Genomic DNA, 18,053 nt, shown 5'->3' on the forward strand with positions numbered 1-18,053 from the left:
TGCATTTGCACATCTAGAATTATCACTAGACCATTGAAGTCACTCCTTATGTTTTTTTTCATCAGTATAACTAAAATAAAAATGTACCATTTTATGTTTTGGTGCACAAATCTTCGAGACTCACTGTATCTTCAGATGAACTAGTCTTCAAAACTTTGTGCTAAGTTAATATTCACAGTCAATCATTCCAAATGTTTTCATTTGTAATCATCAACTACAATTTTCAATTTAATTATGTTGTCATTATTAACCTTTCCATTAGTTCAAGAAGCATAATTAAGAAGTTTGAGATACCATAAAGAAGGGTGGGAAGCAAGATTCAATTTGATGTTAAATGCAGAGGTAAGGTGTAAAAGGCAGATGCATTTAGAATAGATAAAGATTATCTTGATGATAACATTTCTGGTTCTGATTATGTTTGACAAAGTGGGGTACTTCACATTTGCCAATATTGAAGGCAAGAAGCCATGCATCAGACTGATTTCCAAAATCAATTTGTATAGACTGCAGGTTAGGGGCTATTGCAGTCTTACCCACTAGTTTTGAACAGTTTGAAACAAAATGATAGAAGTTGTAGAGGTTAGGACCAAGGATCTGGCACATACACAGGAGGGGGGCCTTCAGGCCTGGCCCCCCTGAAATTTTGTGAAATGTTTAATTCCCCATGGTTTCTTGGGATTTCTGGCAAAAGTAGGACATTTATTAAGAATCTAGATACAGGTGTGAAGCCCTTTTTTGGATTTTACAGCATGCAATTATCTGGTCAAGTCATTGCCCAATTATTAACTCATTTTCTGTCTTACTTTTTTACCCTCTTTGAAGTAATTAGCGATTGTACTGTTATTTTTTTTTGTAAAGAGAGTTTGCTTTCCACGGCAAAATAGAATTATCCTTGATGTTAGGGTGTTTATCCCCCCTTTTCAGGATAAAATAGAGCTTTCAATGGATCAATTTTGGAAACTATCATTTTTCATTAAAATTGATGTTTTTGCAATAGAAGAACTACCCCCCACAGCACCCATATTGCACTGTTGACCTTAAATTTCCATTTCAGTGGGATATAACAGATTAATTACTGGTTATGAATTGCTATGAACATAGCCTGAGCCTGAAATGTACTTTTGAGGCTTCAGTCTTTCCTTCTCTGCCATTTGCTACAATATTACAGATTAATGTTAATCTGTATTTTCTGATGTACATGCTTTTTGCATTTATTTAGCTACTAAATAAAAAAAGTGCTTCTTTATATCTGCTGTTTTGAAGGTTTTGGCCCCCCCCATGTAAAAAAATTCCTGCGTACGTGCCTGCCAAGGATAGTAGCCTCAGGGACACCACTTTAGGCAATTGTAGAAGAACAGAGGTGGACAGTGGCACCAGAATAGAAACTTCCATAACCTATATCCTCTGACAGGAAAGTCAGTATCTACCATGCAACAGGGTTATTGACACCTGGCTTTCAATTTAGTGATCATGAATTTATGATAAACCCTTTCAGAGTCTTTTTAGGTGTCTAGAAGGGTGTTATTACAATAAAACATTCTGCCTAGTGGTGAAGTGACATGGTCATATTACCTTAAGTTGCACTGTCCAGTGAGGTAATGCGGTTTAGAACCTCCTACAGAGAATCTTGCTGGGGTTGACTTCATCAAGGTTTAGCAGTACACCGGATCACCAGCCATTCTCCCTTTCTCCACATGGGCATGGAGCATTGCACATGTTTGTGACTTCTCCAAATCTCTATATTCTGGCTGTGTCCCCTGGTGGTGCTGAACTTAGACTTAACCTGCAGATCATTACCATAAATTACAATTACCAGTGAGATAAGGCAATGATGATCCCCTGTAGATCTCTTGCTGATGGTGATGTGACAACTTCAGGTGTTGTTCAGGTTCCATTTGAGCTTCCAGTCAATGTTGACCCAATCTTTGTTGATTCCAGCTTTGAGTAAGTCTATAGTGGCTGCCTCAACTGTCTTTTCTGTTAACCTATTCCACAGTGATACTGCTCTAGCACTAAACAGTTGTTCTGCTAGACCAGAGAAGATAGAGTTTTTTTGCTGTGGCCTCTAGTGCAGATCAGGAGAGGAGTGGTAAGTGCTTGTTCTACTACCTCAGAGTTTAGCAGCTTCTGAGCTGTTATTGCATCACCCCTCTTTTGCCTGTTTGTCAAGGTAGCAACTTCAAGGATTGTAGGCATTGCTAATACAGAGAATAATGCAGAGTGGGGGCAAAGGTTTGTTGTCCTTCTCTGTACATTCTCTATGGGGGTTGCTACTACCATTTCAAACTCAAGGTGAGGGCAGACATGGGCAGTATACAGTTTCTTTACCATACATGGTTTACTTATGATAAATTTGTGCTTAACAAGTTCAAGGGCATGGCTGGCTTTAGAAACATGTGCTTATGTTTGGCTATGAAATTTCAATTCTTAGCCAAACTCAAATTGTCAACTCTGGAGGTCTACAAGGAGAAATTGTTGGAATGCTACAAGCTGCAATTTAAGTTAATTATCAATATTGACTCCTAGGTCCTTCTTTTCACTAAATGCTTCTAGATAGTTCAAATTTCATAAAATAAGTTTGCTGAGGGTTGTTATGTCCAAGATGCAAAACTTTGCATTTTGAATTCTTAAATTGCAGGGCTCAAGTGGTAGTCCATGATTCCAGACTATCTGAATCTTGTTGTAGGTGAAAAATTCAACATATAAAGTAAGTGTGGGTTTTCAGGTTAATTGTGCAAATGTTAGTTATTTGATGATGACATTTCTTTTTTTTTCTTCTGTATATACCAGTGTTTTAAATCTTACAGATCTAGGATGATCGTTGTAAGGCTTTCCTTGCAGGTATGGTATGAGTCTGGTGACTTGGTACTGAACATTCTCCAGTGCCATAGTATCCATTTATACTGGGGACATACCAATATCATACCAGACTTTTGGATCAACTAATGTCTTATTGAATTTTGTTACCAGACATGGCTTCCTTGTGTTGTAAGTTCCATTGATGCACCCAAGGGTCTGGTTTACTTTTTTAGCTTGAGCTTGTGTATGGCTATGGAACTAAAGGTCCCTGTCTATAATAGCACTTAATTTTTTTTTTATCTTCAGTTACCACCTCAAGTTGGTTGTTCTCAATAGTATATAATGGGTTGGGGTTATTTCAGCCAAGATAAGGGAACTTAATGTTTGGATGCATTGAGCTCCAGATGCATTCATGGAATGATGAGGGTTCTTTGTTATATATGGTCTGTCATAGTAGCTTAAGGTTATCTGCATATTGCATCAGTGAGTTCTTTAGGTTTGTTGAGCAGTTTTCAATGTACATACTAAACTGTATAAGCCCCAAGTTGCTTCCCTGCAGAACACTGCTAAGAACTACCAGCTCCGAAAAGATGGCACCATTTTTTGGCATTTGCAATAACCTTTTTGTGTTTTAGTTGATAAAAAAAATCATTAATTCAACCCATAGCTCTCAGCATGGACTCTTTATGCATATCACTTCAGTATCAGGAGGTTGTTTTGGATCTTGTCAAAAGTTTTTGCCTGATCTAGTAGAGTGATGTATACTGAAAGATCACTGTCAAGAAGTTTAGTGATAATATCATGCAATATATGCTGTAGCTCATCAGCTGTCTGCTCATCATTCTGGAGCTCTACAAGGAGAAATCCCTTAATGTATTTTGCTCCTAGCTGCAATTTAAGGTATTTAATATTACTGAATGAGGTTGGTTTCAATCAAGTAATATTTACAAAACCCATACTGGATTTTGCTGAGTTACTGGTTGTTATGAAGATGATCAGCCAATGCATCATTTATTATCCTTTCCAGAACCTTACAGAGTACTGAAGTAAGGGTGGTAGGTGCTAGCTTGGTCTTTTTTTCCCTTTTAAAAAATGGGCTTGATACTGGTAAATTTCCAGTGCCAAGGGAGGACTTTAGAACTCAGTGTCATTTGGAATAGCTTAACATTAGGTTTTGCTATAAACTGGGCTGTTCCTTTGAGTAACCATTTGCAAATATTATCTAACCCAGCAGCTTTTTCATCATCAAGCCTCTTGATCTTGGGCGATGATCTGGTTGAGAAATTCATATTAAATCTATCATTCCACATATCAGCAATGTCTTTAGGGTCAGTTACTTTAGTACCATCCTCATATGTATTTTAAAGGCTAGTATTGCCAGATTTGTCAGATCCAAACTAATTTTTGGAAGCTGAGAATGCTGTTAGCCTTAAAATGCTTAATAAGATTCTTTCATAAATTCTCTAAGTATTTTTACAGCTGCAGAGGAATGTTGAAGAATTTGTGTCTCCAGTCTGAAGATAACTTCCCTATTTGAAGGGACAACTGGAAGAGTTTCAGTGAGGCAGAAGTAAGAATGCCAGCATGTCCTAACAAGTCTTGGGTACCTCCCATCAGGTCTTTCAGATTTGTTAATATCAAGCTTGTTAAGGCTTGTAAAGACAAATATTTTAATTGATTGGCTAATCAGGCATTGAACATGTTATAGGATATTTTATTGCTGGAGGGATAGGTGCCAAAATTATTGGAGAAAGAAGAATTGAAGAAAAGAAGATCGTCAATATATTTGCCTTTTCTAGTAGTGATAAACAGGCTACACCATTATGTATAAAGTCAGGGATGGACACCTTTTCTTAAGGAAGAGACATGTATCCCAAAAAATTTAGAATTTTCCTTGATGCCAGAAGCAAGTTTCTATGTGTGATTTATATCCTTTTTAGTTTTTGCTTATTAAGGTATTCTGTGCAATTGATGTAGGTATGAAGGCTGATATCAGAAAAAAAAGTCATTTCAGAAGAATATGGCCCCCCAAAAAAGATAGAGCTTTTAAATTCTGCTGATCAATCTAATTACTTGGTATTCTAGCAGCAATCAACCACAGCAGGCCAATAGTTGCACATATGGTTTGGGTGTCCTTACTTCATCTTATTTCTGTGAGAGAAGGGCTAAATTCTTGTCCTCAGAAATGCTAAGAGGATCTCAATTCTCTTACAGAATAAACAGAATATATGCTACTTGAAGCAGGGGGCATTTGAGCCTTTAAACCTTGTTTTCTTTTTTTTTTTGGGGGGGGGGAGTAGTGAATTGAATCTTGCAAATTAGAATTGAAGGTTATCTTTGAATTTTTTATAATTTTTTTTCTTCATCTATGCCTTCAAAGTAAGGCCAAAGCTCAAAATCATTAGCTGAGTAAGTTTTTAATAGTTTGATGAAGAAAAAAGGAAAATCTGACAATTCAAAAGCAGAGTCTTCTTCAGGGCATTGAGCACAGACCAACAAGTAACAGAAATTATACTTCAGGGATTTTATCTTTTGGAGAAATAAATATTTTAAGTCTTTAAAGAAAACAATAGCTGTTAAGCACAACACATGTCTCCTGATAGAGAATGAACTTTGACTTGAAGAATTATTATCTGAAAAAAAAAATGTTGAACCATTCCAGAGATAATGTAATTTTGCCCAAGTTGCATGTAAAAGGGACCCAGAAAAGTAGTATTTGGGTTTATTAGCATGATATTTTTTTGAAGAAGAAGAAAAGAGTATTTATTTCTCACATATTAGCGATTTCTTTAGGGTTAGTTACTTTAGTACCATCCTCATATGTACATAAAAGGCTAGTATTGCCAGATTTTTCAGATTGATTCTGGATTTTAACATGTACAGTGTTTAGTTAAACAAATTTGAGAATATCTGAATATAGTGATGACCTTTTTGAATTAGTGTATTTAATTGAAGGAATATGATGGCACAACTGATCAGTCTCTATAGAGAAGATGAGAAAGGAAAACTGATGAAGTTGGAAAAAAGACAAATGCCCCTGCAAATTGATGAAAACCTGGCAGTAAGTTTTGCTTTATTTTATTACAAAGCATTTTATCTTGATTTTGAATGAAAATATGACAATCTAAATGCTTGTTTTTTCAAGTGCAAAAGCACTTTAATTATGAGAAATCGTTCATTTTTGTTCAGTATTTTTCTTTGGACGTTTTTACTTAATGGTAAGTCATTTCTTTTGTGAGAATACCATGGTAGATTTCTCCTCTGAATTGTTAGTTTTCAAATTGAAATATGGAGTTAAATGCTAGTGTTCTGGATGCAAAATACTTAGTTTGATGCCTCATAATTCTTTAACTTTTTGTCTTATATTTCTTTATTTATATAAAAGACTCTTTCGAATTATTTCTGCTTCTTTGTTTGTATGTCTTATGGAATTATTACTGGGATTTTGTCAATTTGTGTATATTTCTAAAAAGAGATAAAACAACAGAAAAAAGTGACAAAGAAAATTCTTTAACTATATGGTTGCACGTGTTCTGTGATGATTAATCAGAGTGTGTATTAGGAATTGTAAAAATGAATGCCAAAATCATAAAGTTTTCCCTATTCTCAAGACAAGTTTTGGTATTATTTTTTTTACTGTGAAGGAAAAATATTTTGTTTTAATTTTTCTGCTAATTTACCCATTAGAAAAAATATTATGTTTTTTGTGTATATAGGAAGATGGAGGAATTATGAACTCGTTTTGAAGACTGGTGTAAAAAAATCTGACTTTCTGCTCAACTATCTATTTTATACAGTTGGGTAGACTGATAGTTCCTGTGTCTTAGTATTGATTTTACTTTCTATGTGTTTTTCTTTCTTTGTTAGATATGTAAGCTCATAATTATATAAGTGTTAATCACTTAGAATTTTTTCTTTTTTCTTCTTTTTCTGTTCTTCCCTTTTTTTGCTTTGCTTTTTTGTTTTTTCTTCCTCTTTTTATTTTCCTGTAGTGGCCTTTCGCAATATAACAAAGAGGGTAAAAATAAATTATTATTATGATAGACGTCTCTTTTCAATCTGCTGAAGATAGTATAAACTCTTGTTTGCCTGTGTCTGTCTTTGGTTTGCCATACCTTCTTAAATGAATGCACTAATCAGGCTGAAACTTGGCTTGTTTATATAGTTTTTACATGGAAAGACAATCTTAAAGAAATTTGAGATTATTTATAATGAACAAGAATAAGTCTGAACAAGAACAACAGAACAGAACAGTAACAGAACAAGTCTGTTACTTTGGTGTTCAACAACTACATGATAGGAAGTTCTTTGGTAGGTAAATATGATGTTGAAAAGTTGTAGGGACCAAGTTGAATGATAGAAAGCAGTAAGTAATTGTATTCTATGTAATCTCATATGCATATAGCTGCATAGGGACAATATATTGAAAGTAAATTATACCCAAGTTTGCTGGGAATCATGTTGGAATTTGACCATGGCTTGTGTTAAGGAGAATCCCTGAATCAGAGTTCAATAAAAATTCCTTTGCATTCGAAATTGCTTTAAGAAAGCGTTTTCTAATTTTCGGTTACCATGGCTGTAGTTTGCTTTAAACTAGACTGCAGCTGTTGCTGCAACCAAGATCACACAATTTGTAATTCAAGTTTTTCCTGTTGCAAATATCTACTTTCAAAGACAAACCAAAGAAAATTGACTTAAATTAAAAACCTCTATAATGGTCTAGAGTCTTAATTGTTAGGTTATTGGGATAAACTACTTGCATGGATGCATCTCTTGTTCAAATAATAGCTTAGGTAGGGAACATGAGAAGTCATAGACAGATCCTTTTTAACTACAGACAACTTATATTGAGCTCATAGATATTGTATAGAGTTGAATTTGGAATGAAAGTTTTCTGCATTAATCACATCTAGATTAGTAGAATAATGCAATATCCAAGCAGAATTTACTTGAAAAGGTAAACATGTGGCATATCAGCAGTGAAAGATTCAGTTAAGAGCTATAAAGCTAAAATATTCAGCCTCTTGCTAATCGGAAAAAAAAAATTGTGTGATACTATGCAATAGAACGGTTTTTTCCAATGTACTTTTATAAGTCAGTTGTTTTTCAGATGCTCACAAGGGAGTAAATTTCTTTTCCATGTCTGACACTAAAAGACAAGAAAGTAGATCTCCTTATAGAAATTTCATACAGTCAGCAGGTTTTTATCAACAAGGTGAAGATTTTTATATGTAGTTACCCTGTTTTGTCTCATGACCGAGAAATCAAATTGAAATGTGTTTTGTTTGGATGGGGAAGGGGGCAAGAGGACTTCGAATTGTGTGTTCGAGGGAATGGGCAAAAATCCTTCTGTAGTCCTCCTAAAAGAGAATAAGCTACATTTTTTCTATATCTGTAATCTATCAGGCTTTTGGCTCTAATTACCATATAAAAGATATGCTGCATTGAACTATCTTTTGTTTGAGCTGGGCTATAGTGATGGTCCTAGTTTTACAAAATGTACATTCAGTTGGAAAAAAACTATTAAACTTGCTCAAAGACATTCTATTGATTTCTATTGATTCCTATTCTATCGATTTCTATTGATTTCTATTTCTATTGATGGATTTGATCTGAATAGTTGGGTTACGTTTCTGAGGAATATATAAGGACAAATTGAGAAAAACCCCGCAATCTCGGCCAAAACGTTGTTCAAGTAATAATGGAATAAATTGTTCATATTTGCTGAGTAACTTCCTCAGAAACTTGACAAATGGGTAACCTATGAGATTACCACCCTTAAATGTGTGTCTCCCCCTTTCAATTCTATTCCTCTCCTCATTAACAAGAAGTTGTCGACTGGTACAAGTCTCCATCCTTTGTTTGTTTGCCAAAACAAACCAAATCGCTCTCCTCCAAGACTACCTGCATCATTCCTCCTTTTTCTAGTACCCTCTTGCCTTTCTGTCTAACTCCTCTGCCTCTCAATAACAAACCCGAACCAACTTCTTCCACCCTATTCCTGTGAAAACCTAAATTGCATATGCAAATTGCAGTGCAAGTTGCAAGATATACAAATTGCAAGTTTATGGTTTTTCCACAGTATTCATAGTGCCTTTTGGTGTATACAATCAAGGATCTTAAGCTATTTAATTTTTTTATAGATGGTGCTGCAATTACCAGATCTTGGATTAAATCACAAGCCACCTGTGAAGGCAGTGGATGCGTTTTCTCGACGATGCTCAGTGTTGACATCTAGTGAAATATCTAAAGCCCTCACTGTATCCGTTGATGATGTATACACGATTCTAGGCCAGTTTGTGTCTTGTGTTGGCTGTCGGAAAACAGCTGAAAGATTGTATGTACAGTTATACGAAAACTGTCACGATGCATTGCATCCACTTGTGTTTCCAAAGTATGGTTTTGTACAACTTGCACCTGAGATACAAAATTCGTGGTCAAAAATGTATATTCTCCTCTGTAACCATGGGTAAGTTATATATCAACTACAGTTTGTTCTTTAGTTAATATGGTTTCTTTTCTTAGATTAAAACACAAGATTTTGTAAAGAGAACGATTACAATAATGATCCTGCTTTTAAAGACTCATGGAGGCATTTTTGATTACTGTCAGTTGATTTCTATAAACTGATTTTTCAACTAGTTTCAAGTGACTCCAACTGATTTCGAATAAATTCTCAATTGATTTTATTTCAACAAATTTTCCTCTACAAGTAGTGCTGTTTTGTGAGTGTTCACATTGAACAATATAACATGATAATTTCAAATCAGAAAAATGTGCTCTTACTCAAACAAAAGAGAAGTTTAAAGAGATAATAAATAAAAGCCTAATAAGCAAACTTCAACTATTATTCTGTTTGTAATGTGCTGCTATTCTTCAATAATTTCCTCCAATAATTCCAAGTGCATGCAAATATCAAAATCGAGTTTAAGAATAGTAGCTCTTTAGAAGTAGACACCCTAGAACAAAAAGAGACACATTTTTTGTCTACTAATTTTATGCTCATTTTATAGTTCTTTTCGTGTTTTTGAAAATTCATCCCCAGTCGCTCTAATGGTCTCATATAGCTCTAGACTGTACAGAATAACTAACCAAAAATGATGAAATTCTTCTGTTATAGTATGTAGCAAGTATAAATGAGTCATATTTCCTCGTTGCTTCCTAATTTTATCTATTTTTTTTTGTTTCAGCCTGTCTCCTTCTTAAGAACCGCTATTCTCGACCTTTACTGAGGAAACATTACATTTTAATGAGTGGGTTTATACCCACAGAAAACGTTCTAGTGAGAGTTTCGAAGGAATGGTTTAGCAGAAACTTAATTTCTACTATCTGTCAGAAAACAAATTTCACTGCTTTCCTATTCTCATTCGCTAGTTTCCCTTCCCTTTTTACTAGTTTTACTGTTTTCCTATTCCACTTGTTTCTCTTTTCACCAGTTTCTCTACTGTCTAATTCCACTAGTTTCCCTTTTCACTGTTTCCGTATTTCTGTTCCACTAGTTTCCCTTCTTAATAGTTTCACTACTTTCCCATTCTACTAGTTTCACTAGGCATACTTTCTTATTTGTATTCAACTAGTTTCACTAGTTTCCTATTTGTGTTCCACTAGTTTCCCATTCTCTTTTCGCTAGTTTCTCTACTGTCCCATATCACTAGTTTCCCTTCTAGTCTCCCTTTTTACTACCTTTACTGCTTTCCTATTACCATATCAGTATAAAGTCATACTGAATGACTTTAGTTTGCGAAGTCATCAAAAACTACAAGGGAATAATACATATTGAAAAGCACTTAGATAGGTTGTGAATATCATAAAAAATAATTTGCCGTGTTTTTAAGTTAGGTTTGTGTGAATTGTAAGCTATAAGTAGCCTGCTAGTGCTTACATAAGACTGCCATGCATGGAATTAATGGACACTGTTCACCTTGGTGATATTTATGCAACTCCCAGAAATATGATTTACTACTACTACTACTAATAACTCACTGCAGCGTCAAGGCGCCTATGGCCAACACAGCTACGCACGCTCCTCCTCCAACCTAATCTATTTAAAGCCTCCCTCTTTACACCCTCCCAGGAAGTTTCCATTTCCTTTAAATCTTTATTTATGACATCCTCCCAACCCAGACAAGGACGACCTGCTTTTGGTAGGGTATACAATACTTACAAATCCAGCTTTTAGGTCTAAAAAAAGGCTCTGAACACAATAATTAAATGATTAATTTGTTTTACTAAGAACCACTGTAGTAGAAATATATATCTGATTAGTAATGTAAGAAATTCCAGATCAAATTAACCCTCTAGATTGCTATTTAATTTCTCTAAAATACAGAGTTTCTATAAACATAGATGGAGAATCAATCTTTAAGATATGTGCCATCTGTTAGAAATCTCAATCAATTGATGATAGGTCAAGAACACTTGAATGGAATTTGAGTCTGATTGGATCAGTAGAAAAAAAGAAGTTGTTTAGGGTCCTTGTTCTAACGTGAAAATGGAAAAAGGGTGCAGTTAATTTACATGGTACTAAATAGAGCCATACTAGTAGTATGGTTACTTTTTGAACAAACAATATAGTGAAAGCCTGGCTTGTTTGTTATCTCTTAGACAACACTGCCGCTCCATTTACAACTGGAACAAAAATCTGTTAATTTTAAGATAGTGGAATTTTTTATTTAACACAAAAAATGATAGGAAAAATCGTAATATTTTGACTTTATATCTGGAGGTCTTTATCAATGGGAAGAAAAATATATACACACACACACACACACACACATATATATATATATATATATATATATATATATATATATATATATATATATATATATATATATATAAATGGACCATGAAATATAGCTTAAATGAAACATGAAAGAACAAAAAGAAACCTGAACAATATTCAAAAAGGAGAAACAAAGAGAACTGACTTTTAAACAAAATTAAAGAAAAAATAAACAAAGTACAGGGTAGGAATGTTTGTTCTATACTATGATATTTATATGTGCTAGTAAATCTTTTGATATGTGACTCTAGTAAAAGGTCAAGACTAGTTTCTTGATCTGTATTTTGTTTTTAATTGATTGAACCTAGGGCAAACGTATTCTAAGTTAGATGTAAATAAAAGAGTAAACATATTGTCAATTTATTAGGACTTCCTACCAGATAGCAAATTCTTTTAGATATATTCTCCATGTTTGTTTGCAGGGAATCTGTATTTCAGAAAAATACATACCAATCTAGACAGTTAGTTTGGTCAGGATTTTCTGACATTACTGATCAGGCATATCTTACTGTTATACCAGTTCTTGGTTAAACAAAATATACTGAACATTTATTACAAATAAAATCTATTTATCTTGCCCCTTCTTTGGCAAGAACCTCCAGATGTTTTCAGTGGCTTAAATGTACAAGAACCAAAGTGAATAAATATACAAGCACAATCATTGGAACCAGAACAGCTATTATATAAATACTAGTACAGCAAAACTATTGGAATACTAATTTGATTTAAGATGTTTTTGACTGATCAAATGAGGAAAGACAAAAAGAAGAAAAAGAAAGGAAAAACTTATTTCAAATAAGGTTTAGTGTAATTTTTCAGCAATAACTGGTCTTTATATTCTAGTGCTATGGAAACAATGGCTTCTGGCATAAAATACGTATTTAAAACAGAACAATAGGAACGAAACCCAAAAAACCTGTAATAAAATAGGCACTTTATGCTCAATCTGTAATAACATTTTTCTGGTGTATTTTATATTTTTCTGAAATACTTTAGGGAAAAATAAGGATATTAGCTTATTTAAAGGATTAGTGTAATTTAGTTAAATTGTTCAAAAAATAAGAATTTTAGGGTATTTAAAGGTTAAACGTAATTAAGCATTGGTATTTGAATATTGAAAGCAAATCTTATTGCTAATTTTATAGTATATATTAATTTAAGACAGAAATAACCGCTTTTTATGGTACTTGGTATATACCAAGTGTCGTAAAATTTTTCTAATTCGGAAAAATTAGAAAAATGAGGTATTTTTAACTTACAAACGGGTGATTGTATCTTAATGAAATTTGATATTTAGAAGGACCTCGTGTCTCAGTGCTCTTATTTTAGATCTCGACCGGATCCGGTGAGATTAGGGGGATTTGGAGGTGGAAACTGGAAATCTTGGAAAACGCTGTAAGTCGAGAGATTGGGATGAAACTTGGTAAGAAAAATAAACAGAAGTCCTAGATACGTGATTGAGATAACCGAACCGGATATGTTCGCTTTGGGGGAGTTGGGAGGGGGGGGGGATATCCAGTGATTTAGTGAGTTTGGTGCTTCTGAACGTGCTAGGACGATTAAAATTGGCACAAAATGACTTGATAAAGCCGTTTTCCCCGATTCGACCATCTGGAGAGCTGAAGGCTCTTTGCTCTTCCGACCTCGTCACAAGTGCCTTATGAGCTCTTGTTTAAAATATTAAAGGAAAAATTAATTAATTAAAACAATCCATCGTACATAAAAGGGTAAATATAATAAGACATCCAGTTTCTCTGAGATTTGAATCAATGATACTAGCTTACATGAAAAGGTTCATGTAAGTTACGCAGGTTATCAAGACTGTAATTACAAACACAGTAAACGAAATACATTAATCAAATATTTTCAAATAAATATAGAAATGACCTAACAATCGAATTGCATAATATAAGTTGGGAAATAATTTACTTTTTTTGGTCACAATTTGTCCATTGGGCTTCGTTTGACCAATTACAAAGTAGGGGGGATGTTTCCTGTCTGTATTTGGGAATCATATTACAGTCCTAGTTCGGTCCTTTGCAGATGCAATATTTGTCCATTTAATTGTAACTCAGACATACACATAGTTACTATTTGTCTTTAATCATTAAAAGTGACATTAATTTTTTCTTTACATTCTTAATAGCAAAAATCCTTCCACACCCCAACCTGTTTAAATTTTTGACTTTGTCAAGTCCTAACAAATATATAGATTTTGTTTTTCAAACATCATTATAGTCTAATCTTGTGTATTTGGTCAGTATCTTATTTATTTCTTATTATAAAACTGTCATGTGCACGATAGTGGATCATGCTAAACCATATAAATCATTTAAGTTTATATATTTGTTTATGTACATTTTTTTTTATGTTACTTAAGTTCTCGTCTCGGAGAAATTGGTGATAGTCTAAAGAAGTCCCGGCAGACCCTAAGATGTCCATTGCATTCCTTAGATGCTCACCGAGCCAGACTCCCTGGTTCGTGGAAGACGCTCTGGGATTGCCTTGCTGTCGAATGCAGAGAAGAACTATCACTTATTGAAGGTGAAACCCTTCTTCAAACAATGGAAGCCTATCTCCACAGGCACAGGTTTGCACATTTCTCCTTACCTTTATTAGCTAGCTTTTCTAAATCGACAGATGGATTGAAAGAATTGCTAGATTCTCTTGCTTAATTCCTTTTTTTAGTACAGAGTGTAGGCTAGAAAATGTACTCGCGTCCAGAGTTTGATCACTACAATTATTATTTTGGGAAGTTTTAATTCTTCTTTTGATGTATAAGAATTAAAAGTTTGATTTCTAATGAAGTACAAAGACTCATAGTCTCATGATAATTTTCTAGTTGTTCTTTTAACTTCTGTCATCAGTCCATGGTGCTTTACTTGAAAGAAGGGAACACAACTGAGAACATAATTGAATATATCTTAATACAGATGATGCTAGATTCAGATTCTCCTTTAAATAAATACGTGGAAGTTTTAATAGTTTTTATTTGTAGAATGAACTGAGGTTTACTTAATTTGTCTTTTTTACTTACAGTGTTATATTAAACACTTTGTTAGAAAAAAACGCAGGATTGGATATGTTCGAATTCTTGTATGTATTGTGTTCAATTAGATGTACCGTATTCGAATAGCCAAATAATTATTATATTATAATAATCATTATAATGATTATATATTATAATAATAATTATAAAAATCTATATTTTCATAAACTGTATCATGAATTTATCTGTACACCTCGGAGGAAAAAAAAATATTGGTAAAATGAATATAGTATTTTATTTTTTCAAAAGATTGGTTTATAAGGAAAATTTAATTAGTTTTTGGAATTAGGGAAGTTTTTGGTTTAATAAATTGTATGTATATTGTTCAGTTATTTTTGTTTTTGCACAGTTTAGTGCAGTGAAGTTTTTGCAGTATGCATTTTTGTGCCGTGCAGTTTAGCGTATTTTTTAGTCTAGTATACTGCACTAGTTCAGCATTAGCATGTATTGCAAGTAATAATTCTCTGGATTTGCACAAAGCAATCAGATTCAACTATTTACAACCCATTCATTACATTCCAACAATCATAAAATGAGACGTAAGAGTAGCTAAACAGGCATATTGAATAATTGATAGCATCTATGTAACAGGAATCAGATTTTAATACTTTTAAGTATTTCATGATTCAAATTGATAATTTGAAAGAGATTTATTGTTTTTATTCATACCTTATCTTGAGCATGCTTATGTTGCATAATCAAAATATCTAAAGGTTAATAATGCTTAAACCAGTTGTTTGGATAATGTCTTCCTTTTATCGCGCACAATATTTTGAGCCGTTTTAATATTTTAGGCATTCTATAAATTTTAACAGTTATTTAATTAAATGTCTGAATGTCTTCGCTGAGTCGAATTTCCTCTCAGCGAAGATGTTCGGTTGAGTAGCTTCATGATGGAACTGGTTAAGAGAACAGTCAATAGTCTTTGACATGAGATGACCTCTACGTCAAGTCCAATATTCATACATCATATATCCATTTTAAATCTCCAAGACTCATGCAAGTTTTAATAAATATCTACTATGTCATTCGCTAATTGGAACATCTAGAAGTAGCCTGAGATAAGCAGAATGGGATTATAAAATAATAAAATTGAGGGCAGAAGAATGATTATCAGAAACGTTACTCCCATTTACCTGGGACGGAGGAAAGGGGGTTGGTAAGGAGAAAAGTGGTAGATGCAAAACATGATGGATCTTGACACTGCAGCAGAATTTGAAGGGTAGCTTGCTCTGTGACTTTATTGGGATCCACTGAAGATGACTAATTGTGCTATGTTTGATTCTAACATATTGCATAGTTTATTATAACCCTCAATTCTCTGACAACGACGCCCGGGTTTTAAGAATCATACTGAATATTGTAGTGTAATTAAATATTGTTGGTTTATTACGATTTTTTCAGTGATCTAGTCTCCAGATTACCGGCCTGTAAAACATTTCCCTTATTGTTGTTTGAGCCTGAAGTTTTATAAATATGGAAGGATGATGGTTAAAAGTTTAAGCCACTTTCTAGTCGCCTCTGTTTATCTTACCTTAGACCCTAGCCCCTCCTCTGCCTCCAGGGACACATGGGCAATCAATGAAGAACCTCCAATCATCTTTTAGGTGAACAGTAGTGTTGATGTCTTCCCACTCATGTGATACGCTAATGTGAATCGTATGTCTGGCTTGGTCATATGTCCGAAGAAGTGTATTTTTCACCCTCTCATGTGGTTTTGTTCCTTTAGGTTACCACTGAAGCTGGTGTGTGAATTGCATTTCCCAGGTTCCATTGCCCGATAACGTCAGATACTTTTATCTCGCTTGTGTATTGGCAAACTTCGGTGTTTACTGAAATGTGTGTAATCTGTTTTTTTTTTGTTTTTTTTTTGTTTTTTTTTTGCTTTGTAGCGAAACTACTTCTCATTAAGTTTCCTTTATGTACATGTTTATATTCATTTTCAGGTTCTGTCCAGAATGTCGACTGAAGGTCAACCGGGCTTATAGTTTGCTTATGGGTGAAGTTGATCCAAGTGAGGAAAAGGGCTATAAGCCCGTTTTGTATGCTGGTTTGAAGTGTTGCCCCAATGAGAAGCATGTTCATGTTCAAATTGATAGTGATCTAATATCATTGTTAATTGGAAGAGCAGAACCTGAACTTCTTGGAAGGTAAAAAACTCTCTAACTTATTGTTGATCCTATATCTGATTTCTTCAATTTTGATTGAGGTAAATCATAATTTGTGGTCAATTGACTAAGGAATATCGCGTAGTGCACAAACGCTTATGGCTTTAACAAAAATATGTACAGAAAATTATAACATACAAAAAACAAGTAGACAATACTCTTAGACCACATTGTTTTTCAGCTTATAATTAAAATGTAAGAAAATTATTCAATAACGGCAAAGCTTTAAATTACAAAAATGAGAAAAAACTTTTGATGAAAAGTTTTACCTGTTACTATGTTTTCACGTCAGTTAATAACAAATAAGATATCGTGACTCATACTGTCATGTCCTATTAAAGTTATCTGACTATTAGTGTTGAACAATTTGCCTGGTTGAGCCACTTTGTCAGTATACAATTCTGAAAAAGGCTTATGCCACTTTTGCCTCTCACTCACAAGTTCAATTTCAAGTTCCGTTTATTTCCTTCAAATAACAAAAACAATATTCCAAAGGGCTCAATGGTACGTTATTTGGAAAACGACATAAAATAAATAAATAATGTTAAAACTTGGCATAAATATACTAAACAACGTCTAAATATGAATCTATAAGGAAAATAAATCAACTCACCGACAGTCCCCGCGAAACAGCGACCCTACTATCACCTGACAAAAAAGAACAATTAAAAATTGTCTACGTCATCGAGGATCTAGCGCCAGCAAAAGAGACACCCCCCCCCCAAAAAAAAACAAACATAAAAAATAAAAATTGTTTAAAATTTACCTTTAATAAGAAACTTTTCATCTGTCTCTTAAAGGAGCCAAGTATTCGCGACTGCTGGATCTCAGCAGGATCTGCTGGGATCGTGCGTTCCACAGTCATGGCCAGACCGAAGTCTGAGCGAACCGAGGGAGTAGCCGGAATCATCACCTCCTTCCAGTTTCGAACTGTGTACAAATTTATTTCCCCTACTAGTTTAAGTAGTCCATAAAAACAACATGGGAGATCTCCATGGAAGTATTGATATGTCAACAAAAATAGAGATATAACATATTTATCTCTAATCTTAAGGGGATCCACAGGAGTGTGTGTAGTCGATTAGAGAACTCTTGCCGTTTTCTTATGAAGATGTTTGACAGGAACAAGTACAGAAGGAAACGAAGATATTCACACAGACGAACAGTAACACATATAAGGGTAGATAAGAGAGAAATATAAAAGACGGAGGATAGGAAAAGCAAATAAACGCTTTAATTTTGGATGATTCCA

At 34.0% G+C, this 18,053-nt stretch overlaps 1 protein-coding gene across 4 annotated transcripts in view; it reads left to right on the forward strand.

Annotated features, from left to right (window-relative positions):
• LOC136039811 (gametogenetin-binding protein 2-like) overlaps positions 1-18,053 on the forward strand; it is a 49,881-nt gene that overhangs the window by 5,134 nt on the left and 26,694 nt on the right. For all 4 annotated transcript variants that reach the window (XM_065723714.1, XM_065723716.1, XM_065723713.1 and 1 more), the window contains exons 2-5: positions 5,755-5,860; positions 8,943-9,268; positions 13,965-14,174; positions 16,580-16,783. In XM_065723714.1, coding sequence (XP_065579786.1) covers positions 5,759-5,860; positions 8,943-9,268; positions 13,965-14,174; positions 16,580-16,783 — 842 coding nt within the window. In that variant the 5' untranslated portion in view covers positions 5,755-5,758. The remainder of the gene's footprint in view (positions 1-5,754; positions 5,861-8,942; positions 9,269-13,964; positions 14,175-16,579; positions 16,784-18,053) is intronic.

This window comes from Artemia franciscana, chromosome 20 (assembly GCF_032884065.1).
Source record: "Artemia franciscana chromosome 20, ASM3288406v1, whole genome shotgun sequence".
Classification (NCBI taxonomy): Eukaryota; Metazoa; Arthropoda; class Branchiopoda; order Anostraca; family Artemiidae; genus Artemia; species Artemia franciscana.